Below are 20,891 nucleotides of genomic sequence, written 5' to 3'. Positions count from 1 at the left end.
TATGAAGCAGTTCCCTGGTTACCTCCTCCAGGCTTTGTGATTGGTTGGCTGTGGAAGTGAGGGAGGAGGGAAGTAAGCTGCTGATGGAACTACAGCAACCCTTAGTTGCAGGCCCTGGGAGGGAGAGGGGAAAGGAGGGCTGAGCAGCACGGGGAAGAAAGAGTCATTTCTCTCCACCGACTGCACACTCCGTGCTCACAGCTCACATCTCTCTGGAATCCAGAGGCCTCTTTGGCCAAGGAGTCCACAATGCTGGATATTTTCATCCTGATGTTCTTTGCCATCATAGGTCTGCTCATTCTGTCCTACATTTTCTATCTGCTCTAGGGGCTTGCAGCAGTGGCATGGAGCCTGCAGGAGAACAGCTCAGGGCGGGAAGGATGAAGCTGACTGGCCCAGCAACCAGCTTGTGGACACACCAGTGGATTTTTGCTTCTGGTCGTTATTTTGGGTATTGATTCAAAAACAAAACTACAAGAGATCCTGTTTTCCTATGTTTTTCTCAGATGCATTGATGTAGTATTTCGCAAACCACTCTGAAAAGAATGAGAAAGGCCAACTTCTTTCTTAGAGACCTAATTTAAAATACAATTAATATTAAAATGAAAAATAAACCCCACAATACGAAGGATTTTTAGGAGAATGGGTTGGGAATGGTGTGCAGGGAAGGAGGGACTATTACTTCTTATTTTTTTCTTCAAGTCAGGTGGTCAAAAATAGTTTGAAATCCTATATCAGTCTCTCCCTCCTCATTTTACATTTTTACTGATCTGAGTCCCCAAGGAAACACAGTTTTTGATCAGCAATGAACAATCCTAGATTCTCAGGCTGCCAAGCTTTTCAATAAAGCTGTCCATGAGGTTGGTGATGAGGACTTTTCTCACTCATGTTCGAGTTTCCCAACCATGAGATGATTCCACACGCATTACCATCTGAGGCCACCTGTCTGCCTGCCTGGGTCGGGCAGCAGGGTCCTCGCGTACCCCACTGAACAGGGCTGCTGTCCTCTGCCCACAAGCATGCTGCCCCATAAGACCAAGAGAGGCCAGGCTGCTCTGGACCACCTCAAGATGTTTGATGGGATCACACCACCCTATGACAAAAAAAGCAGATGGTGGTTCCTGCTGCCCTCAAGGTTGTGCATCTGAAGCCTATGAAAAAGTTTGCTAACATAGGATGCCTGGCTCATGAGGTTGGCTGGAAGTCCCAGGCAGTAACAGCCACCCTGGAGAAGAAGAGGAAGGAGAAGGCCAAGATCCATTACTGGAAGAAGAAGCAGCTTATGAGGCTCTGGAAGCAGGACAAAAAGAATAGAGAGAAGAAAATTGACAAATTCACAGAGGTCCTCAAGATCCATGGATTCCTAGTCTGAGCCCAATAAAATTGACTGTTTATTCTTTAAAAAAAAAAAAAAAAGCTGTCCATGAGTTCTTCATATAAACTAGTAGACAGGTACATCCATTCAATAAGTTCTCTAAAAATTCTCAAAGTAGAAAAATTTTAGTGGCTAACGAGCAGACAAATATCCTCCAGGGCCATCTTCTTACAAACAAATCTCAGAAATCTGCCTGAGCTGTTTAAAAAGAAATTGTAAGAAAAATTTTGGAGCAGAATAATTGTCAATTTGTAAGGAAAAAAAGGTCGTATTCGTTGCTCTAAACCGTGTGTTATTGTAAAAATACACAGAACTCACTATTTTAAAAACACCTACCACCTCTTTCAGATGAGATATCCCCAAGCCCTATATTGAAAGGAAATTATTATTTTAAGCTTAAAGAGATGATCAGAAGTATAGAAAAAATTGGAAAATAAAGATTAGCTGTGATGCATTTAAAAGTAATGTAATGATTCATGGTAGCTTTCTGACATGGTCAGAAACTGCAAAGAAAATACTAAGAGGGAGTCAGTTAACCTGTGCAGGCTTCAATGTTCTCAAATTTAAAATGGAAGAGCTAGACTAAATGGTTAGCAAGCCCTCTTGCAGCACTAGCAGTATATGTGTTCAGGACTTTTTGACCTGTTTGTATAGTTTTACAATTTGTGAGTGCTTTTGCAGCCTACATGTTCGGGGCATGAAATGGTTAGTGGGAAAGTCCTGGCTGGTTGCAGCTGGAAGAGAGTTGATGGTGGTACACACACACACACACACACACACACACACACACACACACTAGCGCATGCATATCAGAGTCCACATTTCCACGCGACAGAGGTTTTTCACAGCTGAGCTAACCTGGAAACAAATTCATTCTGCTAAAAGAAGGGAGGGAGATCTATAAACCAGCCCACCACAGCGCTGGGAGAGCATGGAGGCAAGAGTGATGGCATGCCCAGGGTGTAAAAGGAAGTCATAAAAGTAGGTAAGCAGAATGAGAGAGAGAGGTTTTTGAAGGTAATAAATAACTGGAGAGGCATTCCATAGGGTGTATTAGAGGAAAAAAATCTTTACAAAGAGTGGATGAGTCTCCTTATTAATGCCACATGTTCTGTGCAGTTGCAGGTGCAAAACCTGCTAATTTCCTGCCACTGATGTTAAAGGTCAGGAAACAAGGAAGCCACAGTCCCAACACAGAACAGAATAGGACTCAGAGAATGGGTTTGGCAGCTCCTGGAGGCCACAGAACATCAGACAGACCTAGAGCAGAGAAGGCTCCCTTAGGCCTGGCTGGGTCTTTATCAGAACCACACAAGTGTATCTGGGGGCAGGGAGTTGAAACTTTAGGGTTTCTATAGTGTGTTGTACAGCATTATGCTTAGTCTTTGTGGTAGTCTCATTTCATATCACAGGTTCAATCAGTTCAACAAAGTTTCTAGTATTTATAGTGTTCCACATGAAAGAAATCCTCTAGATATTGTTATAAAACATTGTATTGTTTGCACAGACCTGAATTTTCAGTGCTACCCAGACTTTGTGCCCGGAAGATAAAAACATGACAGCAGCATGTCTTCCTCAGAACACATTGCCTTGACTAGGCTTCTTTCTGCACTTTACACTTTCTTAGACCCACTCACATTCCATCCACATACAACCCAAAGGCCTAATGCTGATGTTTCCAATGAGGGAAACTGAGGCACAGAGATGCTAATTGATGTGTCCAGAGTCACCACATTTCAAACCGTAGAGCCAACCAAGATAAGCTAAAATCCAGGTCTTTTGACATCTAGTACCTCAATAAAGTTTTGCTAAGGAAATGTGTATTACATGCCTACTGTGCATCAGGTGTTATGCCTTGGCACAGGGGACACAAGGATACATTTTGCAAACCCCCTACTCTTGAACTCTCAGAATCTCAGAGGAGATAAACTAGCAAGCAGAAAGTTTCCACATTATTTGGCTAGGGCTACGATATTTGTAAGTGTAGAGCAGTGTGCACAACCAGGTACAATTTTGCCCCCCAAGAGACATTTGGCAGTGCGTGAAGACATTTTTGGTTCTCACAGCTCGGGAGTTGTTACTGGCATCTAGTGGGTAGAGCCAAGAATGATGTTAACATCCATCAATGAAGAGGACAGCCACCCACAACAAAGAATTATCCAGCCCCAAATGTCAAAAGTGCCTAGGTCGAGATACCCTAGCATAGAGCAATATAGGGACACAGTGGAAATAAAGTCAGGTCTGCCTGGTCCAATGACAGAGGAGGACTTATCAGGGAAGTAGGTGTTGCTTGAGTTATCAGGAAAAATGAGTAGACACCATCCTGAGTATAGGTAAGAACCAACAGGCAAGAGGGACATGAAATAGTGTGTTGTATTTGCAATTTGATCTAAACTGAAGCTGACCCTTCAATGAAAAGGGACCATTGATGGTTTTAACCAGAGAACCATGTGGTTAAGTGCACATACTCAATAGTTTGCTAGATTAGTGTCAAGCAGAGGATCTCAAACTTCATTTGGGATATGAATTAAAAATGCAGGTTCCTGACCTACCAACACACACACACCCCAAACATCCTGGTGCAATAATACAGTAGGTCTAGGTAGAACCCTGAAACACATATATTTTTTTTTTGTAAGTACTCTTTGCAATTCTCATGCAGGTAGTCCAACTCCTCACTGGTGTACAGAATATATTTGATGGTGGTAAAATTATACTCCTACCACAAAGAAAACAAAAAGGAATTTCAGAAAGAGAGGAATATATAGATTCATCCTTGTCTCTGCTCTAATCCATAATGTGAGGGTCTGAACTGGGTGCTTATATAGGAATCTGTGTTAATGCAAGTCATAAAGCAGCACAGCTGCTCCCTTCTGGATTCTGTGACCTGAGACAGAAGAAGCACTAAGGAAGTGCACACTCCTTGTGACACACTCTTGGCAGCCCCTGGGAAGCTCAATTGCTTCTCCAACTTGAAAAATTCTGTGTCCCAGAGCCTTCTTGGTACAGCAATACGTGCTTCCTGTTCCCAGAGAGACCCACCCTTGGGCTTTCCCACCAGTCTTCCCTAAACCTGGCTGCTCCTGTGTCCTGTCACGTTAAGATGTGAGCTGAGATCTCAGACTTATATCTCATCATGTCAGTCACAGCAGAGTAAGGCTCCACCAGTGGGAATTCTGCCCCTGATGCTTGCCTTCCGAATTCAACTTGCCATCTATGGCTTAACTGATTTCCTTGGACACCTCACACTTCTTATGACATTGGCTTTGGATCAGCAAGAGTGGAAATTAGCGTGTAAACACTGCAATCCTAGAATTTCTGATTTGAACTGGAGGAAACCTTTGCACTGCAGTCTGTCTCTGAGCCAGATGTCTGCAACTCTCCTCTCAGGGAAATAGATGAATATCCACAGTAAGAGGTCAATGGCTTTGCTGACAGATGCTGCACCAGGGAATATTTTTTTAAAGAGATTTCCTGGTAGCTAGGGTAGTTGTGTTAGCTATTTTCCCAAGTTGTCTCATCTACGTTCTCTAATAATGACATGGGAAATTATAGGACCCCAAATAGGATTTTTTAAATAGAATAAAAGGAAAGAATGGTAAAGAACCTACAGAGGGGACCCTGAGATCTGACAAATGGGACCCTGAGAGGTTGGGTGTCTTGCCTAAGGTCAACAAAAAGGGAAAAAAATGATTCAAACCCAAGTTTCCTCACTTTCAATTTATGGCTGTTTTCATTGCACAACAAGAGTATAGAGTCAGAAATGTTAATTTTGTTGTGAAAGTGAGCCAAAACCTTACCCTGTAACCCTAGAAAGAAAGAACAAGTCATATCAGAGCTGTAAAGAAGCCTTTCCAAACTAAGTTTAACTTAGAAGATAAATAGAAATAGTCAGGGGAGAGAGGTTCCCCTGAGACCATAGAGCCCCTCAAATTGGAAGTCATCCAAAGATATCGATGGCAGATTTACTGACCAGGCTCAGTGGCCAGTTGGAGTTCAAAGTGGACTTGATGCCCTCTGTGTGCACGATGGAAGAAACATCGTGTTCTCATTCTGTGGCCATGCACTGTCTTGGGATCATTAGTTTTATCAAGTTTTACAACTGCTTTTACAAAGACAATAATGCCCATTTCCTGTATAGTTTACTTAAGTAAACAAGGAGACAGCAAGGTGCCATCTCCTTTGTGAAGCAAGACTTTAAAATTTTTATCTAAAGAAAGAAAGCAAGGGATCTGTTCTGCATTGTTCCATAAGATAAGTTCATAAGATAAATTGTTCTAGTTTGACCTCAGTTCAGCTGGGCAAATGGTTCCCTTTCCCACTACCCACCCACGTTGTGAACACCAAAGACTTTTTAAGTGGATAAAAATATTTACAAACAGTTTCTTGAGCTGATCCTGTTCTCATCAATGGGTCACTACAGGCGTCCTGTGGGAAGGTGATTGCGTGTTTTTTCTGGCAAAATAACTTTTTCTAAACCCAAGTTTATTCTGGGGTGAGTGTAAACTCCTATGAGCAACAGAAAACATGCATATCATCTGAACACAGAAACAATAATGCATAGGGATAAACTTTGGAGTCAAACAGGCTTTGGTTCTAGTTGTGGGCTTCACCATCTTCTAAATGGTGACTTCCCCAAACAAGTCCCTAATCTCTTCATTTATATAATGGGACTGTCTGGCAGCTACCTCTTGGATTATTTATGAGTATTAAATGAAATAATAAATCTATAAAAAGTATATAACACAAACTAAATGTTCAATAAATATTTGTTTATTATTAGGTACAGCCTCTTGTTGGGTCTACAGGGTACCCACCATCCAAAGAATACTGGAAAATGCAAATAATAATTGAGTAATTCAATTATAACTGAATAACTAATGTAATTAGCACTAAATAGCTGGACACTTTGAAATAATCCATTTGAAAAATGATCTGAGCTTTCAAGTTTACATCTGACTTCAATGTAGAGTCATCTTTTTACTTGTTCATTTATTTGGCAAAAACTTTCCTTATGTATATAATTACTAATACTATCCTTCAGGAACTTATGGGAGATTTTCCAGTCAACATGATCTTGGTAAACCCTAATGTGAAGGCTTGCTTACAATGCATGAGGCCCAAAACAGGACATTTCTAAAGAAATCCATAGTGGACTGGGACTGCCATTTTTTTTTAAAGCTTTAACTCACGGGGCAACATAAAATTAGCTCTTAATTCTAATAACAGACAAAGGCTGTTTCTCCAAATGTGAAGTGATTGGAACTCTCTATATGAACCCTTGGAGTAGTGATCAATGGGAGAAGAAAACATTTTCATTCCCAGAAAACATCTTTGAGGTGCTTTTTTCATGCTAGACACTGTACAAAAAGAACTGCATACTTATGTTCTTGTTTTTGAGGAGTTTAAAGTTAAACTTTAAAATTGAATCAATATATTATTTGCATATAGTCAGTACATTTGAAGTCTCAAATCTGAATTCTTAAAATATTTATTTCTTGTTCCAGGCAGAAAGTTAGCAATCTCAAATCATGTATGTATATTGCATATGTATCTGCAATTTTGTGTGTTTGCATGAAATGAAGTGAATTATAAATTCAATCATAATTTTAGTGGAAAATTCATCTGTGAGACTATGACAGCATTATTTGGCAACTAAGACAATGCTTCACAAATTAGTAGTCAGGCAGTAATGCCACTTTCTCTAGCATTTGCCTCTCTGTTGGAGAAATGGATAGCTATGCTAACCAAACTAAGTGTATACCCTCCGCACCCTGCCCTCTATTTCTTCTGACAGTATCACCAAGCTATTAATTACTTAGGCTTAAAAACCTTACAAACCCCTCTCCCTTGGTAATTTTACCCTGTGAAATCCATTGCCAACTTTTACCAATTCTACCCATTGTAGTGACTCCCCACCTGTATGCATTTTCCATTATCAGGCCCCCAGCACTCTCATGTGGACAGTCACAAAGGTTCTCTAATTTGCACACTTTCTGGCTTCTCCATTTTGACTCCCCACCCCCAGCCCCCCACCCCTGGCCCTGTGCATCCCAACACTTTAATTCCAGGCTACTACTGACAAAGCACAGAGCCAACCATGACATCCTATTCAAAACCCACACTGCTCTCAAAATAAAGTCCAAACTCAACCCTGAGGCAATGCTCTCACCAGCAACCATTTCCAGTCTTATTTGGACTGCTCCCTGTCTGCCCCATGCTCTCTGAAATTCAGCCACACAGGCTACTCAAAGCTCTCTGCAGATTTGCACTTTTCTGAGCTACATTTATATATAGGCTCTTCCTTCCAACTAGAATCACCTTCTCTCCTTCCCTACCTACACTGTCAAGTACCAATCTACCATGAAGCTTTCCCTCCCACCTGGATCAGACTGGTTTGATCTTCCAGGGGTCTCCCATAGCAGTTTGGTATTCCCTCTAGCAGAAACATTACCTGCGGCTTTCCTGTCCTAGACTGTAAGCTCCCTGAGAGCAGAAATCATGCTTTACTTACTGGTTTCTATATGCTCAACTAGAACATTCAACAAGTTCTTGGCACCCAAAAGGTGTGTAGTAAGTATCAGTGCACCCCAGGCAAGTTAAGGACTTAACGCTGCTGAGTTTTAGTTTCCTCACTAGTAAAATAAAAATACAAAGACCTGAGACAGGGGCTGTATATCAGTGGTGCATATTAGATGATTGATAAGCCTTATTGTGCTCTCTCCTCTTCAAACTGGATGTATCATGTAGGTCGACTCAGAATGAAGCAACCTGGAGTTAGACCTGGGGATAGTGGCAACCTCTACACCCCCATTTCTTTCTCTAAAACATGGAGATAACAGAATCTACTTGTGGAAATAAACTCAACCTTCCTCTTACTTAAGCACAGAGCTTAAAATCTATGGTTTCAACTGAATATTTCATTATGTGGAGGAGGGCCAGACTGGTGAGCCCATCCCATGCCAGTCATTTCAAGACCAGAGCTACACAAATGGGAAATGGTGAATCAGGTCAGAAGGTATGTTCTGCTCTATGAATATGGAACAAGAGAAGCTAACTGACCCTTACAGAACATTGTAGATTATTAACTTTCAGAAAATTTTACTTGTTACAGGGTGGTTTCAAATCCCCAGGACCAGACTGATGTTGAAACCTAGTAATGTTGTGCTGATTTGGTGTGGATTGGGGTCACACGATGTTTGTGCACATCATTTTATGGACGAGTGACATTTGTCACCAGAGGCTAGGGGGAGATTGCTTCTGTAAAAAGGCATAGAAGGGCCCCATATTATCAGGGATCTAGAGGAGGGGCAAAGCGGGGAGGGTACTGTTGTCCCTCCCTTTCCTTTTCTGGAAAAGGCAAAAATGGTGGGCCTTACAAGCCCCTGAATACATGATCCAGAGCCCAGTAGGGGAAGCTGACCCAAGTGCTGTGCACTTGTCTTGGGAAAGCGTCAGTCCAATTTGCTATAACTCTTTACCTCTGAGCTTCCTCATCTTAGTCCTCCAAAAATATAATGTACACAAATATAAAGGATTGTGCCAGACACATGGGGATGTTATCATAGCTGTTTTAGTATATACTCAGATTTTGAAACAAGGAAATCAGCTCTTCTCATCCGAGGCCAGAATGACAATTAGTTCTTGATGAAGTGAAACATAGTTTATTCATCCTTCCCTAAGGTCCCACCATGTTATTTGATTGCAGCAATTCTGTTATTTTATGTTTATGCAATCTTTCATAGTGACTCAGAACAAAATGGGTAAGAGAATGGTGACCAGAGTGTACATCTAAAAGATGTGTTTTTCTTTCTATATCGGTGTGGATTTTATGAGTTTGGGGTACCTTAAAATTGACCAGCAAATAGTAAAATATATACTTATATCTGAGGCATACCCATTATTCCACTTGTTACTATCAGATCTCCCTATTTGATGTCCTAGACCTCAAAGAGAAGTGCTTTGGGGCAGGGGTAGGAGTAGAAATAATACGACCTGTTATCCAAAATGAAAACACAAGCACAGATCACATTCCAAAATGTCCATGATTTCAGAGCTTAAATGCAGACACACCCTTAAAAGAAGCATTGGAAAGAAGAAAAATTGGCCAGCTTCCCAAATCTCACTGAATCCAACTGGACTGGGTGATGACGGAGATCAAAGGCATGCGGCGACTGGACAGAGAACTGGGAGGAACTGGCATCTTCAGGCCTGCTGAAAATTAGCCAAATGAACCACACCAAGCAAAAGCAAACTGAAAGTAAATATGGGAGAGTAATTGAATGCACATGGGGGTGCTCTTCACCAAATGAAAACTTTGTGTGTTCCCAAAGGAGAGATTTCCAGGTCTTCAACAGCATCGACCCACGGCAAAAACAAAATAGTACCCTTTCTAATTGAGAAACTGAATCCTTTTGGCTTCTACTGAAGGGACACAGGCAAAATCTCCTCTTGGTCATGGTACTCACGATTTTCCTTGTCCTCCTCCACTTCTATATCTCCCTTCCCTAAATAACTTTGTTTCTGGCTTGTTTCTAAGTAAAACGAGATTTTTTTTAATTTGGGGGAATTTTCTCCAGAACAGCAAGTGTTCCTAATTCTGCTTTTTATGATGCATTTGGTGGAAGTTTAGCTCAGTTGCTCAGAGCTGTGATTTTCCTGTGTACCACCATTTCCATTGCCTTGCACCCCTCTGATGAACAGCCCTGATAACACCTCTCCTCTGGCTTTAGGGAGAGGGTTCACACAAGGAACCAAATGCCATTTCGCCATCAATGGATCTCTTCTTCCTTTACTCTTCTATTACTTGCTTGTTATGGTGAAAAAATTAATTTGCCTTTTCACTCCCCACTGCACATACTCTCCCAACCCCACACCCTCCTAGAAGTATAGAACAAGGATTGCAACTTCTTTTCTGCAGGTTCACAGTATTACAGAGAGATAGTATCAGAATGGGGGTTTGGATAGGGAAAACCTTGAAAATGGAAGCCCGAATGAGGATACAAAGAAAGAAAAACAAAGGAAGACACTCTTTCCAAATTTGGGTCCCTTTAAAAAAAATACATGGATTCCATTTTCATAGAGGGAAATATGGAAGAAAATACAACAGCACTTAAGGAATTTCCTCTCATCAATTTTTCTCTGATCCCTTAATTGTGCTTAAGCCTTGGTGAGTACTTTGTTTACAGTCCCTAGCGTAGTGATTTGCATCACCGTCTCTGGCTAGCTGTTGGCCTGGCCGGGAGCTGGCAGCTGTGTCAGTCCAATTCTGGCTGGGAAAGGTAAGGATCTTTGCCTTGATTTTTGAAACTGGGAAAGAAACGTGGAATGTCTTTGGAGGGGTGGGGTGGGGTAGGAGGATGTAGATTTAATTCATGAATTAGAAGCTTTCTGAAAAGTTCTCCAAGCTTAAAGGAATCTCCTGGAGCCTTCTGTTTAAAAAGAACCAGAAAGATTTCCTCTCCCTTCTGAAAGAAGTCTTGCAGAAAGAAGGCTGATTGCTTTGTGAATGAGATTTTGCATTTGCGGGCAGGTGTCTCTTAAGGCACTCTCAGGAATGTTTAATATCTTATAGGCGCAGAGAGGAGGGAGGAAAAATCATTCAAAGGCATCAGGCATTGATCACTAGGAATTCTTTGAATTTTAATTTGAAGAGGTAAGAATCATTTAAAACTGCAGGTGTTCTTGGGTATCTATTCTTTAGATATTTCTGCTTTATCCCAAAGCTTTCTACTTCTCTGTATTTATCAGTACAAACCATAAGTTGTCTACTAGCAATCTGAAGATGTGCATCTGTGTATCTGAGCAGATGTACATACTCTGAAGAAGAATTAGGGTGAATGTAACATCTGAAGCCTGAAAAGGCTGAGGAAAGCTTGGGTATTAGGAGCAATAACGACAGACCAACTCTGTTCCCAGCGCACAGATGCATTCACTATCCCTCAGTATAAGTTCAGCCAAGAAGTCACCATCAAAAAAAGGTGCCTCTGGCCTCTCTCTGGAAGGAGTTCAAATGATGTACCTTTGACTTTGACAATGGGGGAACATGGTCAACAGGAAAGGGTGATGATATTCAAAGCTTCAGTGGGGTTATTGGATTACGTTGGGGAGAAAACAGCCCTGCTAGAAAGTAAAGAGGAATTGCCCCTGAAGGCCACAGTTCACAGTGGGAAGACTGCTGCTCTCATAAGGAGCTTCTCAAGAACCTCCAATTACGTGGCCCGTGGCTCCCAATATCCCTGTCCTCCCAGGGCATTGCTGGCAAGTGCTGAAATGCCGTAGTTCTAAGTACCCCTTCTCAAACACCAAGTGACAGCACTCCTCCTGGAGGATGAATGTGTCCCTTTACATCCCACATTTTTAAAGTCTGAAGATAGTCGTGGCCGAGGCCCTCCGGGTACTCATCAGCCGCAGCAGGCTGGGCTCCCCCGACTCAGCCAGGCCTCAGGAACTTTTCAACTTTATTTCTTTTTAATGAAGAAGCCCTTTCTCTGATTTCCATTCTGGTCCCTCTCCCTTTATGAGAAAATCACCAAGGTATGATTTCTAGACAAGGATGGAAAGAGTGGGCTATCGTAGAACAGAGACGAGATGCCTGAGAACATCCATGCCCTCCACTGGAAGTTAGAGAAATCTAACAACTCGAGAGAAAGAAGGAAAACAAATCTCTTTCAAGATTTAATTTATATTTGTAGTATTAGTTGTATCAATTAAAAAGATATTCAAACTTGTATGGATTAAAAATAGATGACGGATAACTTTTAGCTACAGAAGTATCGGGATGAACTTATAATAGTCATCCAGTATTATCTCATTTTTCCCTCCAGAAGACAATCTGGGGCTTTACAATTTTAAATAACTTATCTGCAAGAAAGTCTAGAGCTCTAAGTCCATTTGCAGACAGGGGGTGGGAAATAGACATTTATTGTTTGAGAGCGTGACATGTCAAGCCATATATGTTTGAATATTTAAAATACCTTGCTCCTTTAAGTGGGTCAAGGATCTGCAGATTGACACCAGCCAGGAGCTTGCTACAGACCTATTAAATCAATCTACATTTAGCAAGCTCCTTACGTAATTTGTGTGCTCCTTAAAGCCTAGAGTTCAAACCAAGGGTTTCTCTCTGTGTGAACTTTGTCAGATTACTTAACCTCTCTGAGCCTCATTTATAAACTATCTATAAGCTCATTTGTAAACTAGTGAGAAGTCATGTTAATGCATGCACCTTGCAGGTGCTCTATAATGACAGTGATGGTAATGATGATTTCAGCATTGCCGAAGTTACTCACTTCCTAGCACAAGTAGTAATCATGTTTAAATCAAAATGACTGTTTTCCCCCCTTAGTCACAAACATTTGTATCTCCCACCCTTGTTCCTAAATGAATTAATATCAAATAAGGGTGGGGGGGTTAAGCTTCCGATGAACAGCACACATATATGAAGAAAGAATACTCGGGAAACCTGGGAACATAGATTTTTGCTGGCTTAGAGGCTGGATTCAGCTGCTCGATGACTTCACAGCTGTTCCTCCCGCCCTAAAAGTGTCTATCCCTTCGGCTCTGTCCCCTCAGCTGGGTCTGCAACGCTGACTCTGGGATTTTCTTGTGAAAATGCCTGCTGGGCGGGAGGAAGATCTGGAGGTTGGCTGGGGAAAAAATGAGTAATGCAAAGCAGTGCGCTCAGTAAATGCTGCAAGAGAAATAAAAGTAAAAGCTGCCTCCTGTCTCTAGGGACTCTAGAATGATTCTGACTTATCATGTCACTGAGCAGAGCTGGGGGAAACCAAAACTCGGAATCTGCTGGCAAGGAAAAGAACGAAGAAAAAAAAAATGGTAGGGAGGGGCAATCCGGCGGGGGAGGAAATAAAAAGAGAGAGAGGGAAAGACAAGCGTCATTTAGGAAGAGGTAGAGTAAAAGAAAGAGCTCCAGGATCTAAAACCTACCATAAAGTATTTTGTATCTTTTCTTTTCCCCAGAGGAGATCCCTGTCCTGTCACTTTATAGACAGACGTGCTGTTACAGGCTGTCTTCCCAGAGGTCGCAGAAGAAGCTCAGACGCTGCTGTTCCTTCCCTCCCAAGTCCAGTGGTCTCCCTGGTAATGGATTGCTTCTCTCTGAGGTACGGGTCAGTGTAAGTCTTTGGGGGATGGAGCTTCATTTTCAGGTTAGCTGAAGTCTCAGCTTTGGGGTGAAGATTTTTTTTCTTTCAGACAGAATCTCAAATATCCTTTTACTGGCCTAGCCAGTATTTAAGGTATCATTGAACAGCAGTAATTAATTTGGTGATTAAAAATCCCATGCAAATAGGCAGCTCTAACTTTTAGTTCATTGCACAAGGAGTGATATTTTTGACCTCCCAGAGCAAGGAAGAAACTGTGAGGTTTGATTTGGTGTTGAATTAGTTTTCAGTGGGTGCTTAATATGATCAAAGTATTCATCTCACTGAAATCATCTCCAGTATCTTCCTTTAAATGCTTTCAGTAACTATAACTGCTCAGCCCTTTAGCTGCTGGATCACTTCTCGATGGTAAAGGAGAATGACTTACCATGTCTGAGCAAGAGAAGAGTGTTCACTGATTTCTCATAGATGGAGTTTCAACCAGAGGCTTTTGATCGAGAGTCTCAGATTTCACCCTGAAATGTTCAGATTCGAAATATCTAGAAAGATACAGCGCAGCAAGTTTTTGTACACAGCAGCGTGGGGTAAAAATGAACTTGTAAATCTTTATGCTTATCTAGTATGCTTGTTTTTTAAAACATGTGGTACATATAATATCAAAATTCCTTGTTGAGTTTAATGGAAAATTTGTGAATTGACAGCTAATTATCCTAATAATTGATCTTCTCTTTAACATAAAAAAGCATAAAATTTTGTCCAAAAAACTGTTGAATTATTTTTCTTATTTTTCCCTTTTCAAAAGGATCAGAGGATATTGCTGCATTTTAGCTCACAAATCCTAGCCTTATTGTCCCTGAATTTTTGCCCAACTGCACCCCCATCATGGACCCAGGATGCATGTTTCGCTGTATTTAATAATTACAACAATAAAGACTTGTTAACTGTCAGTTGATGTAGAAGAACATCATTTGTACGCTGATTGCTGGTCTTGACGTTGCTTTGGTGCACAGCTAATGGGCAATAGTTTGGAAAGAGTGCATGTTATGCCCGGAAATGCCGGCAGAGTCTAGGTTGCTGTGAATGTGGAAGGGACTGTGCGAAGTGTTGTTTATAACGTGTTCTCCTCTTGAATGAGGCTGTTTTGGGATTAAGATTGAGGCTTCTCTGTGTGTTTAGAGGAAAGAAAAGCAATAGACAAAGAAGAAAAGCTTGTAAAACATTTGCAGACCGCCAGAGTGTATTAAGCACTGTAAAGTGCTTCCTGCTTTTTATATCTTCCCTTTCTTTATGGTTCTCTGCTTTATCTTGTTTTCTTCTCAATGCAAAGAGAATGCAAACAATTAGGAAAAAAATATATTAAAGTTGATTTTCACACGCATCCATGCCTCCTAGAAAAGAACACAGTGGTCTTTCCCCCAGCTCTTTACTCCTACTTGTGAGGCTTACTCTGATGCATTTAACTGGAATCTCCTGTCTTCTCCTCCACAGCTTCCACCCTGGTGAGACCGCCCAGGTCTAGTCTGTGAACTCAGCTAGGAGACATACTGTAAAAATGACCGAAGAGCCCATAAAGGAGATCCTGGGAACCCCGAAGTCTCCCAAGCCAGTGGCAATGGAGAAGAGCTCCAATGGTGAAGTCATGGTCACCATGGTCCCCCTGGTCAATGAGATTCAGCTGACAGCCGCCACGGGGGGCGCTGAGCTCTCCTGTTACCGCTGCATCATCCCCTTCGCCGTGGTTGTCCTCATCGCTGGGATAGCGGTCACTGCCGTGGCTTACAGCTTCAATTCCCATGGCTCCATCATCTCCATCTTAGGTCTAGTCCTTCTATCATTGGGACTTTTTTTGTTAGCCTCCAGCGCCCTGTGCTGGAAGGTGAGACAGAGAAGCAAGAAAGCCAAGAGGCGGGAGAGTCAGACGACTCTCGTGGCAAATCAGAGAAGCTTGTTTGCTTAGGACTGAATGAGACCAAACGGGATGTGTGGTCTGAAGGACCTGCTCTCACTTCGTCCGCCAATGCACCCAGGACTGGTGTGGGAGAGGATGGACTTGGCATTGCCGCAGACCAGAGGCATGGGGGTGGCCTGAGGGTGGAGGATGGATGGGGTTCTCCTCTGTGAGCAATGACTTGTGTCTTCGATGACAAACTTAATTCTAAGGGCTGTTTCTAAGACTGAAAAATCAGTGTTTCCTCTACATTAAACATTTTAGGGGTCATGGGAGGTGTGCGGCATTAGACAACATTTGGTTCACCTTGGAAAGTAGGCAAGAGAAGATGAGTTCTGGCACACCAGCAACCTGCCTCCAAAAGAGATAACCCACGCTATTAGGATGTTATATCATAAAAATGTTCTGCTGAGAGTCTAAACTGCCTTGAACTTTGCATACTCCTGTGAAATTCTGTGATCATTTTTTTCCAAAAAGTTGATTCTCTAGCATCTGTTTTATTTTTCACTTTCAGTAACTCATCACTGGTGGTACTTTTCTTGAAGAATAAACTAATATTTTTTTTATGTTTTAACATTGGACAGTTTTTAGATGATCGTAATGCTGTGTCAGAAGTTTAAAAAAAAAAGGTAAAATGTGTGGCTACTCGATGACATGTGGGGATAAATTAATATTAAAATAATCCAATATAGCACTTTTGATGATTTTTATATTAAAGTTTAATGTACATTTTATTCAAAATAATAAATACTCATTGCTGCTGAAACTTCTTAAATGGTTATTTCCATTGTAGTTACTGTTACTGCAGTTCCAGATTGCCCATCTTTCCTTGCCTTATCAGCAACATCTCAATTGTATTTCTCTCAAATGGGCATGTTGCTTCTTCCTAACTTAACTAAAAGATTTTTATTTTTTATCACATCATTTTTTTCACGACTTCTGAAGAGTAATATGAATTATGTTTATTCTAAAAGATTTATATGCCCTTATAATTAGGAAATCAATGCCTTGGGTCAGGAATTTTATAATGTGTTGTTAAATGTGTGTTACATATTTATCAGATCAGTTGTTAAATATTTGCTGAACATATTTTTGAGCAGCAGCTATATACCAGGCATTGTGTAGATTCTCAGGCTGCTTAACTGACTTAGCAATAATACAATGCAAATAACGTTACTGCTTGAATTCTGTGAATATTGAGCAGCTAGGACTCTACGCCATAACTCTAGGCAGAAATATCCCCAGTTCATGTCGTTTAAACCATATTAAACTAGAGAGGAAAGATAGGCACAAAGCCTTTCCTAAACCTTGGAAAAACAAAGCAAAACAAAACAAGCCTAGCATAGCACTTTCGATGAAAGGCATTCTATCAAGGACTTTAATTAAATGTGGCAGGAGCCCTCTGGCACTGACTGCTCCCTGGTGCTCAGGTGGTTTTGTTAAGGGGAGACACCTTGATGACCTAGTTTCTCCTGGCTTTGAAGGTCAGATGGTGAAAGTCTGGAGTTGTTGAATACAATCATCTTGAACACATGCAGGTGAACACTCCTCTGGACCAAATGCAAGTGTATGGCATTGTGTTTATGACAGTGGGAGGGATACTGTATTTTGACATGCTTTTTTTTTTTTTTTGCTCAAAGATATCCAAAAGCTCCCCACTGTTGATGAAGAAATTTCTCAAGTGAGTATTCAAGGTCCTGCTCTGTATGCTCCAAACAAATGTATCCAGCTTTCATTCTTATTCCAACCCCAAAACTCATGAGGTAGCCAGACCAGATGATTCCCCATTCCCGGATTAGGCTTCAATTTTCCTGCCTCCATGGACGTTCAAACTTCTGTTCTCCCTCCATCCTTATGCCATCCTTTCCCCCTCCAACTCAGACATATCCAGATCCTGCTTCTCATTAGAGCCCCAGCTTAAGTGCAACCTCTTCCCAGAGGTTCCCATTTATCTGAAAGGAATTGCTCCTTCAAGAGTCTCTACCTATTTACTCTCTGATGGCAACTTTCATTTTCTACCACGTGAGTACCATAAATGTTTTATCTTCTTCCAAAACTCCTTAGAAGTGCATAACGTGTCATATAATTTTAAACGCCTAATAAAATGTCCTGCACAGATTAGGTACTCAGTAAGTGTTTGCCTAAATGAACGAAAGAATAAAAATCAGAAAGTGTTGAGTGTTTGATCCAGAATTACAGTTTGTTTTAATCCCGTAAAACAAAGATCTTTAGTTCTCACCTCTCCCAAAATAGGTCATCCTACCCCACCCTGCCTCTACTGGAAGCACCAGGTCCAGGTGAGTATTTACTACCTTTGTATAATATTTCTCTAGCCACGCCTGCCCTTCCAACTGCTTGAAAAGTAAACGTGTGAATTATTTCAGGCCACCAGGGGGCCTCATGCTGCTACCTGAGAGTCCCAAAAGAAACCCCATGGAATGACTTAAATTGTAAAGACTGAAATAGGATCATACCGGAAATAGAGATATCTCTCCTATATGTGAGGAGTTAGAGAAGATACTCCACTGAGGCCACCCCTACCCTCTTCCCTAAGCCACTTTGCAATGGCTAATTCTGGGTTTTTCTAGTAAATACAGGAAGGTCTTGCCCTGCTGAGGGAGCCTCCAGTCACATTAAAAAGGTGTACACACCTGCAGAGCTGTAAGGCACAGAGATAGTCCTATGTACTGTGGCTCCCAACTCCCACAAGGAGAATAAACCCAGACTTGAATCATGATATCACAATTATCTCATAACATATGTCTTTAATGGTCAAGGTTTGTCTTTACAAATGGTTTGATGATCTAGTGATAAGCAGGTGTTAAATGCATGCATAAGCATGATGCAGGCATATATGTATTGAAAAGATAACCTGGCCCTACCCTGGAGGATCAGAAACCAGTTATCACCTGGAAGGATTTTCCCTAAACCTCATACATCCTAGAATGCACAGGAATAACTTTTAACCCCATCCTGGGCAGCAAGTCTCTGCCCAGGTGAGAAACACAGCCATCTAGGGAACTCTGCTCTCCCCACCTCACTATCACGGTTGATCTAGGAAACCTTGCCTAGAGAAGATGGCAAGGTCAGATGAATCACGCAGGTGGCTGAGGCCAGATAAGCTCAGGAGAGCCAGATCACAAATCCTCAGACCTACCTCTCTGTTCCACGACCACCACTAGACAGACAGACAGACAGAGACAGAGACAGAGATCCTGGTTTGTACCGTGTTATGGTTTTGAACTTGGAAGATCTGGTTATGAATCCCAGCTCTCCTGTTAAACTAGTCAGGTGATCTTGAGAAGTTAAGCCTCACCTTTAAAATAAGCTTAGCTTTAAAGAAATGATTTAAATTGTGTCATCTATAAAGCACTACACTCTTGCAAAATTGTTATTTTTCTATCTAATGTTGACCTCAGCTTCTTTCTGTACTTATTGTCCCAACACGCCATCAAGCATCGAGCAGCCCCCTCTTTTGGTTAAATGGCTTTAATTAGTCACTTGTTTAACCTTGACATTATCCATGAAGGCTCTCTAGACCAAAATAATCTGGGGAAAACACCTGTTCCAAATATGAATATTAACTTACATTTTCTTAATATTGTTATAATTTTTGGTGCTTTCACATACATTGGAGTCATTGTAAAGGTGTATTTAATACAGAAATTCAATTATGTGTCTTTAATAAAAAGGAGATCAGGAGAGTGAGAAACCCCCACACACACCTCCCCTCCTCCCATCCCCATTCCAGCCAATCTCATCCGAGTCTTCCCCACAGAAAGGAAGACCAGAGCAGGAATCTAAAGAGAAGCAAAAAAAGTAAATTCCTTGTTCCTGGTTTTTGAGCCTCAAGGGCATCTTACTGATTTAAGGCTTATCTAAGTAATTTTCAAATGTAATTTGTTTACACTCGATTTTTTACATTACTCTTTGACCCTGTATATGATGGGGCTCAAATATATCTGATATTACTCAATATTCTCCACCACACTTTGAGGCTATAAGTGCATGTCCACCCTACTCTCAGGTAAGCAAACTATAGTTCCGAGAGGGTAAGTGGTTTATCCAGTCAAGGTTTCACAGCTGGTGAGGCCTTGAGTCAGACCAATTTGCTGACCAGAGATTATATTTATTGCAGGTTTATGCTTAGCTATGACAGATATCATTTCCAGAATGATAGGAAAAGGAGACCAAAAAGGTGTTCTAATACCTATTTTCAGAAAACTCTTTTTAAAGTATAATATACATAGAGAAAAACGTATAGCTGAATGAATTTCTCACACACACACACATACACACAAACCTGTGGAAACAGATGAAGAAAACAAATATTGCTGGTCCCTCAAAAGCCCCCCTTGAATCCGTTTCCAGTCATTATTTCTCCAGGAGGATATCTTCACTCTAACACATGAGTAGTCTTGCCTGATTTTTAACCTTATATAAATGGAATTGTGGAGTGTGTACTCTTTGTGCCTGGCTTCTGTGCAATATTATGTTTATGAGGTACGTCCATATTGTTACATGTCATTATAAAGCGTTTATTCTCATCTCTGTGTAGAATTCCACTGTATGAATACACCATCATTTATTTATCCTTTCTGCTTTTGATAGGCATTTGGATAGTTTCTAACTATTAAAAATAGTACTTGTGGTAGCCAGGCTCCCAGAGGCCCCCCAAAATAACTGCCTCCTGATATTCACGTACCTCCTACATTGTCTCAGGTTGCTTTGTGTGGCCGATGGCAGAAGTGATGATATGTCACTTTTTTTGCGGTACGCAGGCCTCTCACTGTTGTGGCCCCTCCCGTTGCGGAGCACAGGCTCCGGATGCGCAGGCTCAGCGGCCATGGCTCACGGGCCCAGCCGCTCCGTGGCATGTGGGATTTTTGCGGACCGGGGCACGAACCCGTGTCCCCTGCATCGGCAGGCGGACTCTCAACCACTGCACCACCAGGGAAGCCCTGGTATGTCACTTCTAAGACTGGGCTATAAAGACACTGAGACTTTCACCTCGGTGCCTCTCTCTCCCTCCTTTCTTTGGGGGAAGCCGTCTGCCATGTTGTGGGGACACTCAGGCCACCATGGAGCGGCCCATGTGGGGAGGCACAGAGACCTCCAGCTAACGGCTAGAGAAGAGCTGAGACCTGCCAGCAACTACCTGAATGAACTTGAAGGTGGATCTGTGTCCCCAGAAGACAGCTTGACCAAAACCTCATGAGAGACCCTCAACCAGGGCTGCATTACGTGATTATATGACTTTAGCGGTATCTTGGCACTCGTGTCTCATGGGCCCTTTCCTCCACTAAGAAAAAAAAAAAAAAAAGATGATTTTCATTTATTGCAAGAAGGAATTTGTACTGACAAGCACTGTGAGCTACAGGCACTGCACGAACTGTGCCTAATGGGTGAATTGGCCCTTCATCCAGCTAAGCCGAAAATTCCTGACCCA

The 20,891-nt window shown here is 41.7% G+C and overlaps 1 protein-coding gene and 1 non-coding gene across 5 annotated transcripts; both read left to right on the top strand.

Annotated features, from left to right (window-relative positions):
- Nucleotides 1-857: 857 nt before the first annotated feature.
- Nucleotides 858-942, top strand: LOC137213715 (small nucleolar RNA Z195/SNORD33/SNORD32 family). The gene has a single exon (XR_010938337.1). It is a non-coding gene; the product is annotated as a small nucleolar RNA Z195/SNORD33/SNORD32 family (small nucleolar RNA).
- Nucleotides 943-10,579: 9,637 nt separating this feature from the next.
- On the top strand, nucleotides 10,580-16,208 carry TMEM100 (transmembrane protein 100). Of its 4 annotated transcripts, XM_067714347.1 has the most exons (5): nucleotides 10,642-10,656; nucleotides 10,950-11,030; nucleotides 13,106-13,207; nucleotides 13,352-13,494; nucleotides 14,983-16,208. In XM_067714347.1, exon 5 carries the CDS (start codon nucleotides 15,047-15,049, stop codon nucleotides 15,449-15,451), a length of 405 nt encoding a protein of 134 aa, XP_067570448.1. In that variant the 5' UTR covers nucleotides 10,642-10,656; nucleotides 10,950-11,030; nucleotides 13,106-13,207; nucleotides 13,352-13,494; nucleotides 14,983-15,046; the 3' UTR covers nucleotides 15,452-16,208. The 4 variants fall into 4 exon arrangements, with proteins under 4 accessions (XP_067570449.1, XP_067570447.1, XP_067570448.1 ...); XM_067714346.1 differs by lacking the exon at nucleotides 13,106-13,207 and having other exon boundaries at nucleotides 10,589-10,656; XM_067714348.1 differs by lacking the exons at nucleotides 10,950-11,030; nucleotides 13,106-13,207 and having other exon boundaries at nucleotides 10,580-10,656.
- The last annotated feature ends 4,683 nt before the right edge of the window (nucleotides 16,209-20,891 follow it).

This window comes from Pseudorca crassidens, chromosome 19 (genome assembly GCF_039906515.1).
Source record: "Pseudorca crassidens isolate mPseCra1 chromosome 19, mPseCra1.hap1, whole genome shotgun sequence".
Lineage (NCBI taxonomy): Eukaryota > Metazoa > Chordata > Mammalia > Artiodactyla > Delphinidae > Pseudorca > Pseudorca crassidens.
This window is presented reverse-complemented; position numbering and strand designations above follow the sequence as displayed.